Source organism: Scyliorhinus torazame, chromosome 31, assembly GCF_047496885.1.
Source record: "Scyliorhinus torazame isolate Kashiwa2021f chromosome 31, sScyTor2.1, whole genome shotgun sequence".
In the NCBI taxonomy this organism is placed as follows: domain Eukaryota; kingdom Metazoa; phylum Chordata; class Chondrichthyes; order Carcharhiniformes; family Scyliorhinidae; genus Scyliorhinus; species Scyliorhinus torazame.
Window position 1 is genome coordinate 18,787,099 of NC_092737.1, and position 12,913 is coordinate 18,800,011.

General features: G+C 50.5%; 1 protein-coding gene across 5 annotated transcripts in view; it reads left to right on the plus strand.

Moving 5' to 3' along the window:
• LOC140404737 (uncharacterized) overlaps positions 1-9,468 on the plus strand; it is a 71,950-nt gene extending 62,482 nt beyond the window's left edge. For all 5 annotated transcript variants that reach the window (XM_072493431.1, XM_072493432.1, XM_072493434.1 and 2 more), the window contains 3 exons: positions 950-1,053; positions 1,367-1,492; positions 9,345-9,468. In XM_072493431.1, coding sequence (XP_072349532.1) covers positions 950-1,053; positions 1,367-1,492; positions 9,345-9,356 — 242 coding nt within the window. In that variant the 3' untranslated portion in view covers positions 9,357-9,468. The remainder of the gene's footprint in view (positions 1-949; positions 1,054-1,366; positions 1,493-9,344) is intronic.
• The last annotated feature ends 3,445 nt before the right edge of the window (positions 9,469-12,913 follow it).

Consider the following 12,913-nt stretch of genomic DNA (forward strand, 5'->3'; position numbering starts at 1 on the left):
TCAACTGCGTCCATGCTCCGCGGCACATGTTGGGAGCCCTCGCCAAGTTGAGGCTTTGTCCTCTCTCTGCGTTTGGGTTGATTGGAGTGTGTCCCTGCACCGAGACGGTGCAGATGCTGCTTATGGGCCATCAAACCTTCCTGTGTAGCCCGGTCAGGAAGCTTCAAAGGATCAGAGCAAGGCCATTCAGCCCGTCCACCCTGTTCTGCCCATGGGCAATCTTCATTTTGTCCATCCACCCACCTTGGTTCGAAAACCGTGCTAACTTGAGGCAAGAGGCGGTGGGTTGCCGAATAGTCTTTGGACCAGAATTTAATCAGGTGGGACATGGGCAGAGTGTTTGTCCTGTGTTTTCTGTGCAGCTTGGTGCCGAACTGGACAACGTGCTTGCAATAATGGAACGTTTCAGCCCCGCTAACGATCGCAGTGGAAAAGAAAAGATCTTCTTCCTTCATGACTTGTAAGAAATGTTCTATCAAATGCTGGCCCTGGAAAGTCCACCCCATGTTCCGACCCCCTCCATTTTCCTGTAGAATTCCGCCAGGTTCTGTCCTTCCCAACACTCTAATTTTATGCAATTTCCAACGAGCCTTTTCCCAATGATTTTTATGGTATAGAATCATGGTGGATCTCATTCCTTCTCAATGGGCTCTCATTCCACAGAATATAATTGAATCTAATTATATTCCCCATCGTCTCAGTTGTGCAAAATCCCGATCCATGTCGGCCGTTCCAGATAATCGGTGGTTTAAAAAGTGCTTGCATAATGATCTTTGACCAAGTGCAAAATATTTCCAGGTTAACTCCAGCAATCCGTGTGCATCGCTGCTGTTCATTGGCAGTGTGCTGTGCAGCGGGGGCCTGTGGTGGTCGGAGCAGTGCATTGCTCAAGATTGAGATTTGCACACCGTGCTGATCTTTAACAAGTTATTTTCTGTTTTCCATATAGGAGCTGTGCAGACTGAGGCAGACGTAGAAGGCGGTGTCATTTCAGAACCCTTGATGGTGGGTGAGGAGACAGGTGGAATGATGAGAAAGCTGGAAACGGACAAGGTAAAATGCATGTAGCGTGAACGGTTAGGGACTATTTCCACTGTTGCAATGAGAAATGCTAGGTGTTGGCGAACAAAATACTTTTTCTCAAATTTTCTCTCTCCATCACCACGCTGTCTTTACGTCCTGTCCTGGACTGTTCCCTGGACTTGCTCCCTCCCATGCTGACCCCCGACTCCCTCTTCCACTCCCCCATCGCGCTATGCATGCACAGCCTTCTACCTCGCATGCTGGTAACATTTATCAAACTCTCTCTTTTTTGGTTTGATGTATTCTGGAGGTGACGCCTCTTTTCACACCTATCTTGTTCAAGGCCGAGATGCTAGTTGCCTTTGAGGAGGTTGAAGGAGAGAATGACCAGACTGAAGCGATTGCAATGAATCTGGATCAGAAGTGGAAGACCAGGAAATGGAGAAAAGCGAAGAGACGCCCAAGTCAGGTAACCGAGCGGAAGTGGGGCCTTTCAGAGTTTCCATTTTCTTCAACGCTTTTTATATTTTTATTTATTCGAGTTTTATCATTTTTACAGGTAACGCCACAAACTTTCAAAAGCACCAACTGGGGGTGACACCAAGCGGCAGTGGTTAGCACTGCTGCCTTACGCACCGAGGGCCCGGTTCAATCCCAGCCCTGGGTCACTGTCTGTGTGGAGTTTGCACATTCTCCCTGTGTCTGCGTGGGTCTCCCCCACAACCTAAAGGTGTGCAGGGTAGGTGGATTGGCCACGCTACATTGCCCTTAATTAACAAAAAATGAATTACTTTTTTAAAAAATAACACAAACTGGTACCGTACATATCATTATTAATGCAAACACGAGAACCGAGTGAGCCAGGATGAATTCAGAACAAAGACCCTTAAGAGCTAGTGTCTCCATTCATACAACCAATCAATCGGATGGGTTGAGGCCAGATAAACATGCTTCAATGACATAAGATACATACCTTTTGTGTACAGCGAAATCAAGACTGGCAACATGGCTGATGGGAAACCTTGCAGGACCTGGTCAGACAGCGGGGAGCTTATAAAAGATGGGGGTCCTACACTTTACGAAATGTATCAGACTTGGAATGGAGTACAGACATTAGGAATTCCGTAAGGATACACTCCCATTCCATGACTAGTGTATGCCAGTTTTTGAATCGAAGGGTGCTTGTCACTGATCCAGGAGCAGAGGATATTTTATCGCGCTTGCAACACGTGGGATGTTTATCCAGCCTTTCTTTATTCGTGTCATAAGTCTCCGATCTGCAAGACCCAGACTTAGGAGCAAAGGATCAAGTTGCAAGGCCGTGATAAAATAGCCTGTCAAATTCCTTAAACCACACCAGCCCAATCGGGTTGAATCTTGACACAGGACCGTATAATTTTCATTCAATGAATTTACAGTGCAGAAGGAGGCCATTCGGCCCATCGTGTCTGCACCGGCCCCTGGTTAAGAGCACCCAATTTAAGCCCACGTCTCCCCCTGTAACCCCACCTAACCTTTTGGACCCAAAGGGCAATTTAGCGTGGCCAGTCCACCTAACCTGCACATTTTTGGACTGGGAGGAAACCGGAGCACCCGGAGGAAACCCACGCAGACACTGGGAGGATGTGCAGACTCCGCACAGACAGTGACCCAAGCCGGGAATCGAACCTGGCACCTTGGGAGCTGTGAGGCAGCAATGAACCTCTTCTTTGAGAATTGCACAGATTCGCTGCCCTCAGAGAAGAAATTCCTCCTCTTGTTAACACAGCCTCTTGTCTTCATGTCAGATCCTGAGTGGTAAAGCTGACCAACCCACCCCCTTCTCCGTTTTATCTGGCCCACCCCTTATAAACGAGTCTCCTGGAGAGACATCAAGTCTGCCTTCGGGTTCTTCAGAGGAGCAAATAAATATGCGCGACCTTTGAACTGGTCCATTTAGGCCCCGAACATTCCAAGTTACCAATCGAGTGAGCGGGCACCTCCCCCATGCCAATCGGCCATATTTTTGCTTCGGCCAATCACCCAGGTCGTCATGTCGCACCCCTGGGGGGGGGGGGGGGGGGGGGGGGGGGGGGAGGGGAAAGAAGGCATCCACTGCCACTCACTTCTATACCTCCGTGCCCTAACATCGCTCACACCGTCAGCTTCCCCCTCCCCCCACACCAAACTAAACCAAAAAGAAGAAATATTCAAAATCCTGCCCTCATGCCACCTCGTCCACCACATCCCTTCCCTTTGCTGTTTCTCGCACCAGTATGGTGGCCCCCACACCAGGCCTGCGACTATGCTGAACCTGCCATATCACCCAATCATAACAAAAACCCACCAATAAATAACCTCTAACCCACCCTCCACATCTCCCAACCCATGAACATCAAACCCACCTCATTGAAACAAAAAACAGGAAGGGGAGTGACAGATCGGAGGACACCGCCAAGATACAGGCATGCACAACAATCAAACTAACAACAATATCATCAATGGCGCAGACAACCACATTTTAACGTATGCAGTGTATGTAATTGCCCTCGACTGCCAGGCACTTTGGGCACATCTGGGATGGAGCTGGATTGAACCCCTCTCAGATATGCAAATTGTGCATTGAACCAGTGAACTGGATCTCCTTAATTCAGTTATATACCGAAATCATAGTTGGCATAATCCTGTATGCTAACCCTATGTCGTCTTCAGCGGTTTTTGATTTATTAATGCTGCCTCCTGGCACAATGTGCTTGTTATAATTACCCTCCCAAAGATAGCATTGGCTTTCACGGGAAGGGGATTCCGATAATTGCCGTCTATTTCCCTCCCAATCCCCCGCCACCTAGAACTTAAACCGTCGTAACTCTAAAAGGAGATGGTTCTTCTCCCCTGCCCAAGCAACAACCAGTTGTGTGTGGTGTTCTGGGTCAGGGTTTAGAGAACCCCAAAGTGTATCATGGAGTTCACCTGACCCACAACTTTTAATAGATCGGGGTATGGGGAGCACACGGCCCACTCTACAGGTGTGGGACAGCAGAAAAGGACAAGTATTTTTTAAAACAAAACAATGTTTATTCTATGAACTCAAGTTAACCTTTTTAAAACCGTGAACATCTAAGCAACCATTAATTCAAATACAACCCTAAGTAACCCTGTAAGCTGTCCTTTTAACATCCAAAAGATTTAACAAACCTTCAAAACAGGAGCACATTAGGTTTACATTCAATACTGAGACCGTTTACAATTCTGGGTTCACCAAATGATCCATAGATAGTCTTTGGATGGCAGAGATCAACAGTACAGCCCTTTGTTTTAACTCCAGATGCAGCTCACTGAAAAACACCGACACACCCAAGCTTTTTCTCAAACTGAAACTAAAAAGCAGAAGTAGAGCTCAGCTCCACCCACACTCTGACATCACTCCAGTAGAGTGAGCAGCTCCATTTCTTAAAGGTACATTTCTCAAACACCCATTTCTTAAAGGTACTCTCACATGACAGTGGGATTGGAATGTTCAGCGTTACGAAAGATGACATGAAAAATAGAAATCTGAAACAAAGACAAAAAACAACCGACGGAATTACTCAACAGGTCTGGTAGCATCTGTCGAGAGACCAACATTGAGACATGTAGGATTCTCGGGGGGTTTGACAGGGTCGATGCTGAGAGGTTGTTTCCCCTTGTGGGAGAATCTAGGACCAGAAGGCAGAATCTCAGAGTGAGGGGGGGTCGCCCATTTCAGACAGGGATGAGGAGGAATTTCTTCTCTACGAGGGGAGTGAATCTGAGGAATTCTTTACCGCAGAGAGCTGTAGAGGCCGGGTCGTTCAGTGTGTTCAAGGCTGAGATAGACCGATTTTGAATCAGTGAGGGGATCGAAGGTTCTCGGGATAATGCGGGAAAGTGGAATTGAAGGTTATATCAGATCAGTCGTGATCTCATTGAATGGCGGGGTAGACTCGATGGGCTGAATGGCCTACTGCGTTAAGCAAGAGAATGATGCAGGGAATTGTTAGTGGGAAGGGGCCCCTATCGGAGAGAGAGAAGCTAGGAGGGGAGCTGGAAACTGAACTGTGGGGGAAAAAGCCTTGAAAAGGGTAAATGCATCCTCGTCCTGTGCTAGGCCCAGCTTGATTCAGTTCAAGGTAGTCCACAGGGCCCACATGACGGTAGCCCGGATGAGTTGGTTCTTCGAGGAGGTGGAGGACAGGTGTGGGGGTAGCCGGCCAACCATGTTCATATGTTTTGGGCATGTCCGAAACTGAGGGGAATCTGGCCGGGATTTGCAGATGGTATGTCGGAAGTCATGGAAGGCCGGGTAACTCCGAGTCCAGAATTAGCAATATTTGAGGTGTCGGAAGATCCGTGGGCAAAGGGAGGGGGAGGGAGGCCGATATCCTAGCCTTCTCCTCCCCGGTGGCCTGGAGACGGATCTTGCTGAGCTGGAGGGACTCGGAGCCCCTGAAATCAGGAGTGTGGGTCAGCGATATGGTAGAGTTTCTCAGTCTGGAGAAAATCAAGTTCGCTTTAAGAGGATCAATACAGGGATTCACCCGGAGTTGGCAGCCATTGAATTCTATGTTCAGGCCGGAAGGCTGTAGCGTGCCTAACCAAGATGAGATGTTGTTCTTCCAGTAATCCGCAGTAATTTGCGTTTATCCAGACACTGGGAGAAAGTGCAAACTCCACACGGTCCGTGACCCAGAGCTGGGATCGAACCTGGGACCTCGGTGCCATGAGGCTGCAGTGCTAACCACTGCGCCACCGTGCTGCCCCTGAATAATCTTTATCCGTGTCAGAAGTAGGCTTACATTAACACTGCAATGAAGTTACTGTGAAAAGCCCCTAGTCGCCACACTCCGGCACCTGTTCGGGTACAGTGAGGGAGAATTCAGAACAGCACATCTTTCAAGACTTGTGGGAGGAAACCGGAGCACCCGGAGGAAACCCACGCAGACACAGGGAGAACGTGCAGTCTCTGCACAGACAGTGACCCAAGCCGGGAATCGAACTCGTGTCCCTGGCGCCGTGAAGCAACAGTGCAAACCCCTGTGATACCGTGCCGCCCATTTCCTCCTGGTTCCCATTTGACTGACTCCAGGGCTCCTTGATGCCACACTTGGTCAAATGCTGCCTAGATGTCAAGGGAAGTCACTCTTGCCCCACCTGGAATTCCGCTCTTTGGTCCATGTTTGAACCAAGGCTCTAATAAGGTCACAAGGGAAACCAAAGAAGAGCAGCTTGTTGCAGAGTAAGTGCCACTTGATGGCGCACTCAACAACAATTTGCATCGCTTTGCTGATTATTGAGAGGAAGCTACTTACTGTGGGCAATTTTCCATGTCGCTAGATAGATGCCAGTGTTCCACTGGAGCAGCTTGGCTATGGACACGGCTAGTCCTGTTGTGAGGACCCATAGCCTTTGCAGCGTCCAGTGTCTTCAGCCATTTCTTGATCTTACATGGGAGCGAATTGACTTGGCTAAAGACTGGTCTGTGATGTTGGGGCCTTCGGGAGGAGGCCCAGATGGATACTCACTCTGCACATAGCAGAATGTTGAAAATGCACTACTGTGCTGCGCACCCCCATCATTGTGCAAGGGATATCGGAGGAGCCCCCTCCTCACCAGCATTCGTGTCCCGATGTGGCAGGATTGCAGAGCACTGATCTGATCTGTTGGTTGTGGGGTTGCTTAGCTCTATCGCATACCGTTCAGTTCCTTTTTTTAAAACTCTATTCCAGGGATGTGGGTGTCGCTGGCTGGGCATTTATCGCCCGTCCCTAATTCCCCTTGAGAAAGTGGTGATCGCTGCTGCCTTGAGCCGCTGCAGTCCCTCTGGTGTAGGTACACCCACAGTGCTGTTAGGGAGGGAGTTCCAGGATTTTGACCCAGCGACAGTGAAGGAACGGCCGATGTATTTCCCAGTCGGGGCGGTGAGTGACTCGGAGAGGAACCTCCAGGTGGTGGGGTTCCCAGGTATCTGCTGCTCTTGTCCTTCTAGATGATAGAGGTGGTGGATTTGGAAGGTGCTGCCTGAGGAGCCTTGGTGAGTTGCAGTGCATCTTGTAGACTGTACACACAGCTGCTACTGTGCGTCGGTGGTGGGGGGAGTGAATGTTTGTGGAAGGGGAGCAATCAAGCGGGGCTGCTTTGTCCTGGATGGTGTCGAGCTTCTGGAGTGTTTTTGGAGCTGCGCTCATCCAGGTAACTGGAGAGTACTCCATCATACTACTCCCGACTTGTAGATTGCGTACGTGCTCTGGAGAATCAGGAGGTGAGTTACTCGCCGCAGGATTCCCAGCCTCTGACCTCTTGTAGCCACAGTATTTATATGATTCGTCCTGGCCAGTGGTAACCCCCAGGATGTTGATGGTGGGGGATTCAGTGATGATAATGCCATTAAATGTCAAGTGACAATGGTTCGATCATCTCTTGGAGATGGTCATTGCCTGGCACTTGTGCGAATGTTACTTGCCACTTATCAACCCCACATGGATATCCTCTGAGTCTTGCTGCATTTGGACATGGACTTGAGTATCTGAGGAGTTATAAATGGGGCTGGGCATTTGCAATCATCAACGAACATCCCCACTTTTGAACCACTGACTTGAAGAAAGTTATTGGCGAAGCAGCTGAAGGTGGTTGTGCCTGGGACACTCCCCTGAGGAACTCCTGTGGTGATGTCCTGGAGCTCAGATGATTGACCTCCAACCACCATAACCATCTTCCTTTGTGCCGGGTATGACTCCAACCAGCGGAGAGTTTTCCCTCTGAGTCCAGTTGACTCCATTGCGCTCTGGCTCCTTGACACCACTCTGCCAAGTATGGCCTTGATATCAAGGGCAGTCATTCTCCCCTCACCACTGGGGCTCAGCTCTTTGTCCCTGTTTGAGCCAAGGCTGTAACGAGGTCAGGAGTTGAGTGACCCGGGCAGAATCCAAATCCAAACTGAGTATCGGTGAGTAGGTTATTGCTGAGTAAGTGCCGCTTGAGAGCAGTGGTCATGACCTCTACCATGCACTGAACACATTTTTCCCCCTCCAACCAGGTCACATCCTTAAAATCGAAGCCCAAGAACAGCAACTTTATTTATTTAACATCTTACGGTAACAAAATATTCCACCGCACTTCACGTGAGTCTATGAAACAAAATGTGACACTCGGCCAAATAGCAAGATATTGGATCCAATGACCTAAAGCTGGGTCAGGTGGGTTTTTAGGAACCTCTTAAAGAAGCACAGTAACATAGTGATTAGCACTATGGCTTCATGCTGCCAGGGTCCCGGGTTCGATTCCCCACTGGGTCACTGTCTGTGCAGAGTCTGCACATTCTCCCCCGTGTCTGCGTGGGTTTCCTCTGGGTGCTCCGGTTTCCCCCCACAAGTCCCGAAAGACGTGATTGTTAGGTGAATTGGACATTATGAATTGTCCCTCTGTGTACCCGAACAGGCGCCGGAATGTGGCGACGAGGGGATTTTCACAGTAACTTCATTGCAGTGTTAATGTAAGCCTACTTGTGACAAGTAATATTATTATTATAAAGAAAGAAAGGTCTAGGAAGGGAACTCCAGAGCCTGGGGCCCAGGTTATTGACAGCGCAACTGTCAGTGATGTAGCGGTTAGAATCAGGGATGCTGAAGAATCCAGAATTAGACGTAAAGTACGATCCTTCCAGTGCAGAAGGAGGCCATTTGGCCCATCGAGTCTGCACTGACCCTCTGAGGCCCACTCCCACACCCTAGCTCCGTAACCCCACCTAACCTGCACATCTTTGGACACTAAGGGACAATTTAGCGTGGCCAATCCACCTAACCCGTACATCTTTGGGCTGTGGGAGGAAACCGGAGCACCCGGAGGAAACCCACGCAGACACGGGGTTTCGAGCTTACACAGCAGATGTGGTCGTAGGTCCAACGGCTCGTTGGTCCTAGGGTACGATTATCGCTTTGGGCTTTCTGCGGAGTGAAGCCGCGAGAGGTCTTGGGTTCAAATCCTGGGCGAGCCCAGATCTTAGGGTGGCACGGCAGTTGGCTCTGCTGCCTCACAGCGCCAGGGTCCCAGATTCAATTCCGGCCTCGGGTGGCTGTCTGTGCGGAGTCTGCGCGTTCTCCCCGTGTCTGCGTGGGTTTCCTCCCACAGTCCAAAGATGTGCAGGTTAGGTGGATTGGCCGTGATAAATTGACCTTCGTGTCCAAAAGGTTAGGTGGGGTTTGGGGGATAGGGTGGGACCTGACTGAGGGTTGGTGCATGCTCGATGAGCCGATGTAGCCTCCTGTTGTCCTGTAGGAATTCTATTCTGTGTGTCAACTGACCTCTTGCTTTCCCTGCCCCTCAAACAGCGCTGCGGCTGATTGTGAGTAACCTGGACTCCTCGAAGAATTTTGGTGAGCTGCAAATAGCTATCATCAGCTTCTTCATGGTGAGGAAGCTGTCGGTCACCTCTATCACTCTGAAGAAATCCAGGTACAGCCGTGCATCTGACCGCTATTCGCTAGCGCGCGTGTCCGTTTCCACTTTTTATTTTGCCTCCTTGTTCCCTTTACTTATTAGTAGCCGGAGTAAGTATTATTAGTAAACGGTTCGCATGTTCCTCTCTGGTTATTTGGCAAGCAGTTGGCTTTTAAAGTGCTGTATCTAACTCCTTGAAAACGTGCAATGTTTTGGCCTCCCACTACTTTCCGTGGTAGTGAATTCCACAGGCTCGCCACTGCCTGGGTGAAGACATTTCTCCTCCTCCAGCGTTACCCCACATCCTCAGACTGTGAGCCTGCCCCACCACCATCCTTTCAGCACCCACCCTGTCTCGTCCTGCTAGGTTTCTATGAGATCTCAGCCCCGCCATCCCAGGAATCAGTCTTGATAAACCTTCGCTGCACTCCCTACAGAGCAGGAACATCCTTCCATCCGATCAAGGGGCCAAAACTGCCCACAATACCCCAGGTGTGCCCTCCCCAAGGCCCTGTATAATTGCAGCAAGACATCCCTGTACTCTAGGGAGGCAAATGGTATGTTGGCCTTCATAGCAAGAGGATTTCAGTACAGGAGCAGGGATGTCTTGCTGCATTTATTAATATAGTGCCTTTAAGCTCGTAAAACATTCCAAGGAGGGACTATCAAACTAGGGGAGACACTGAGCCACAAAAGGAGATAGTGGAACAGGTGAGCAAAAGCCTGGTCAAAAAAGATCGATTTTGAGCAGCACCTTGAAGCAAGGGAGAGACACTGAGTGGTTCCGGGAAGGAATTCCAGAGCTGGAAGGTCCGACCACCATTTGGTGGAGCGGTTAAACTCTGAGATGCTCCGGAAGCCAGAATTGGAGGCGTGCAGAGATCTCTTGAGGGTTGTTTGGCTGAAGAAGGTTACAGGGATCAGGCCGAGCTGGACGGAGGACCACAGTTGATGTTTCCTGCCTAGTAATGCAGTCGTTTCCCCTCCCATCTTTCCAATCTTATCCTCGCTCTTTTCCACATCCTGTAGAAAACGTGGCCACGTCACCTTTGTCTCCGGAAAGGATGTGAACAGAGCGCTGAAGTATGATGGGCAGCAGGTCCTAGGCCGTGCCCTGCAGTTGCGCAGACCACAGCGGGTTCAGAAACCTGTTGCAAGTAAGTTGAAGGCCTGCTTGACGTTGTGAAAGGAGTGCAGCGTGTCCCCGGGTGAAGTTGTTTATTTCTCTAACCAACGCAATGATCTCTTTCACAAGTCGTCAAGGGGAGGAAACGAAAGCTGAAAGAGTCCGACCGGGAGACCGCTAGTCCGTCCTCTGCCAAAAAGAAGAGCGCCCTCAAATCAGGTACGTCATCTCGTTTGGAATCTTTCAGAGCGGTGTCGAGTGAATCACAGTGGGATGGCGGAGTTGACGAGTGCATGTCGGAATTTTGGCGAGCGGAGAATTTGAGCAGCTGCTTTTCTTTGTGGGGGGGGGGGTTCCTGTAAACTGTGGCTCAGCCGGCGCAGTTCCCGCCTCGGTACTCTTACGGAGGCCTGAAACCTGGGGTACCTTAAACCTGGGCCCCTCGGGTGGATCCCTCGTGGCACTACTCCAAAACAGCTCATCCTGTCGCCGTCTGGGAGTTTGCAGTGCACAAGTTGGCTGCCGAGGCTTCCGACGTGAGAATTTGTCAAAACGCAGGTCGTTTGGCTGAAAATTGCTTTGCACCGGGTCCACGAGAGGTGCTGCATTCATCTGTAAAATTCACAGGGCCGCTGGGAAAAGGGACGGGACAGGCTGAGGTGCTGTTGCAGGCACAGTGGGCCAAACGGTCCTCACCCGACCTGTAAGCAAGTAAATAAAGTCACTTTAGTCCCAGATGACCATGGGCCGCCCTCCCCTTTTGAGGGGGGACAGCTGGCTGGCGGTGATTTACCCCGAGGGTCACCACACCTCCGACGCGGGGCAGGATTGCGAAGGCCGGGCCTTCGCGAATAACCTCAGCCAGCCCGTCCTGTAACCATTCAATGATTCTGTAAAGCCTAGTCATCCTTTACTGAGTGTGTTCTCATTGTTACACCGCTCCTTATTTATTTTACCCAACAGCCCTTTTAGCCAGGAAGGAGTCCGTGACGCTACTGAGGAAGAAAAAGAAGAAAACACGAGAGCAAGGTGTGTACATGTTTTCGAGAAACAGATATAGAACTTGGGCCGAAGGGGATCAAAGGATATGGGGGGGTGGGGGTGGGGGAGAGAAAGGGGGGATTAGGCTATTGAGTTGGATGATCAGCCACGATCATAATGAATGGCAGGACAGGTTCAAAGGGCTGAATGGCCTCCTACCATTTTCCATATTTCTATATCATTTATTCCTGAAATGAATACGTGCTTTCCTTACCCCCTTTCTGTGTCGTTCATTGTGCAAAGCTGACTTGAGGACCACATCGGACAGAATAATAGCGTCGCCTTCTGCTCACTCAGCTTCCCGCTCTCGCTTCCATCACTGCGAGGACTTGGCAGTGAAATGGTGCCGAACCGGTGAGAGTGGGAGGGTTGCCCCACTGGACCCCTGGACACCCCTCCTTGTGTCCAGTTCCGCAATAGCCAAATTAGTGGAGGGAGAGAGGCGGGGGCCTCTACTTGTCCGTGGATGAAGTGACTCCCCACTGCAGCATTAGCCCATACAGATCAGAAGGTGGACTGTGTACGATAATTAGTTATTAACCTGCCCTTGTGTTGAGGGGAGTTATCCAATCCTAACGTTGAGCAGAGACAGCAACCGTATTAAATTGACCAAACTATTTACTTGATGGCCAAACAGCGATTGCGAGAAATATTCAGAACTGAGCCATTTTTAAAAATTCATTGTTACAGGATCTGGGCATTGCTGGCTGAGGCCCAGCATTTATTGCCCTCCCTAATTGCCCCTTGAAAAGCTGGTGGCGAGCCCCCGCCTTGAACCACTGCAGTCCCTGTGGTGTAGGTACACCCACGGCGCAGTTCGGGAGGGTGTTCAGGATTTTGGCCCAGCAGGGTAAAGGGGGCCCCTCCGTCTATCTTTCTTGGGCAGTGAGGTGGAGCCTAGTGCTGCTGGTTCATTCAGGTTAGGTTTGCCAATAGCCTGAGAATTGCCGATCCGTGCCGCTTAACGATAGGATTCCTACAGTGCAGAAGGAGGCCATTTGGCCCATCGAGTCTGCACCGACCCTCCGAAAGAGCGCCCCGTCCTACCCACCCTATCCTCATAACCTAACCACGTTCCTGGACACCAAGGGGCAATTTAGCTTGGCCAGTCCACCTAACCGTTGAACTGTGGGAGGAAACCGGAGCAGCCGGAGGAAATTCACGGGGGGGGGGGGGGGGGGGGGCGGTGAAAGGTGCAAGCTCCACACAGTTACCCAAGGCCAGGCTTGAACCCGGGTCCCTGGTGCTCAGAGGCGCTGCGGTGCTGATCACTGCCGCCGCGCTGCTTAAATG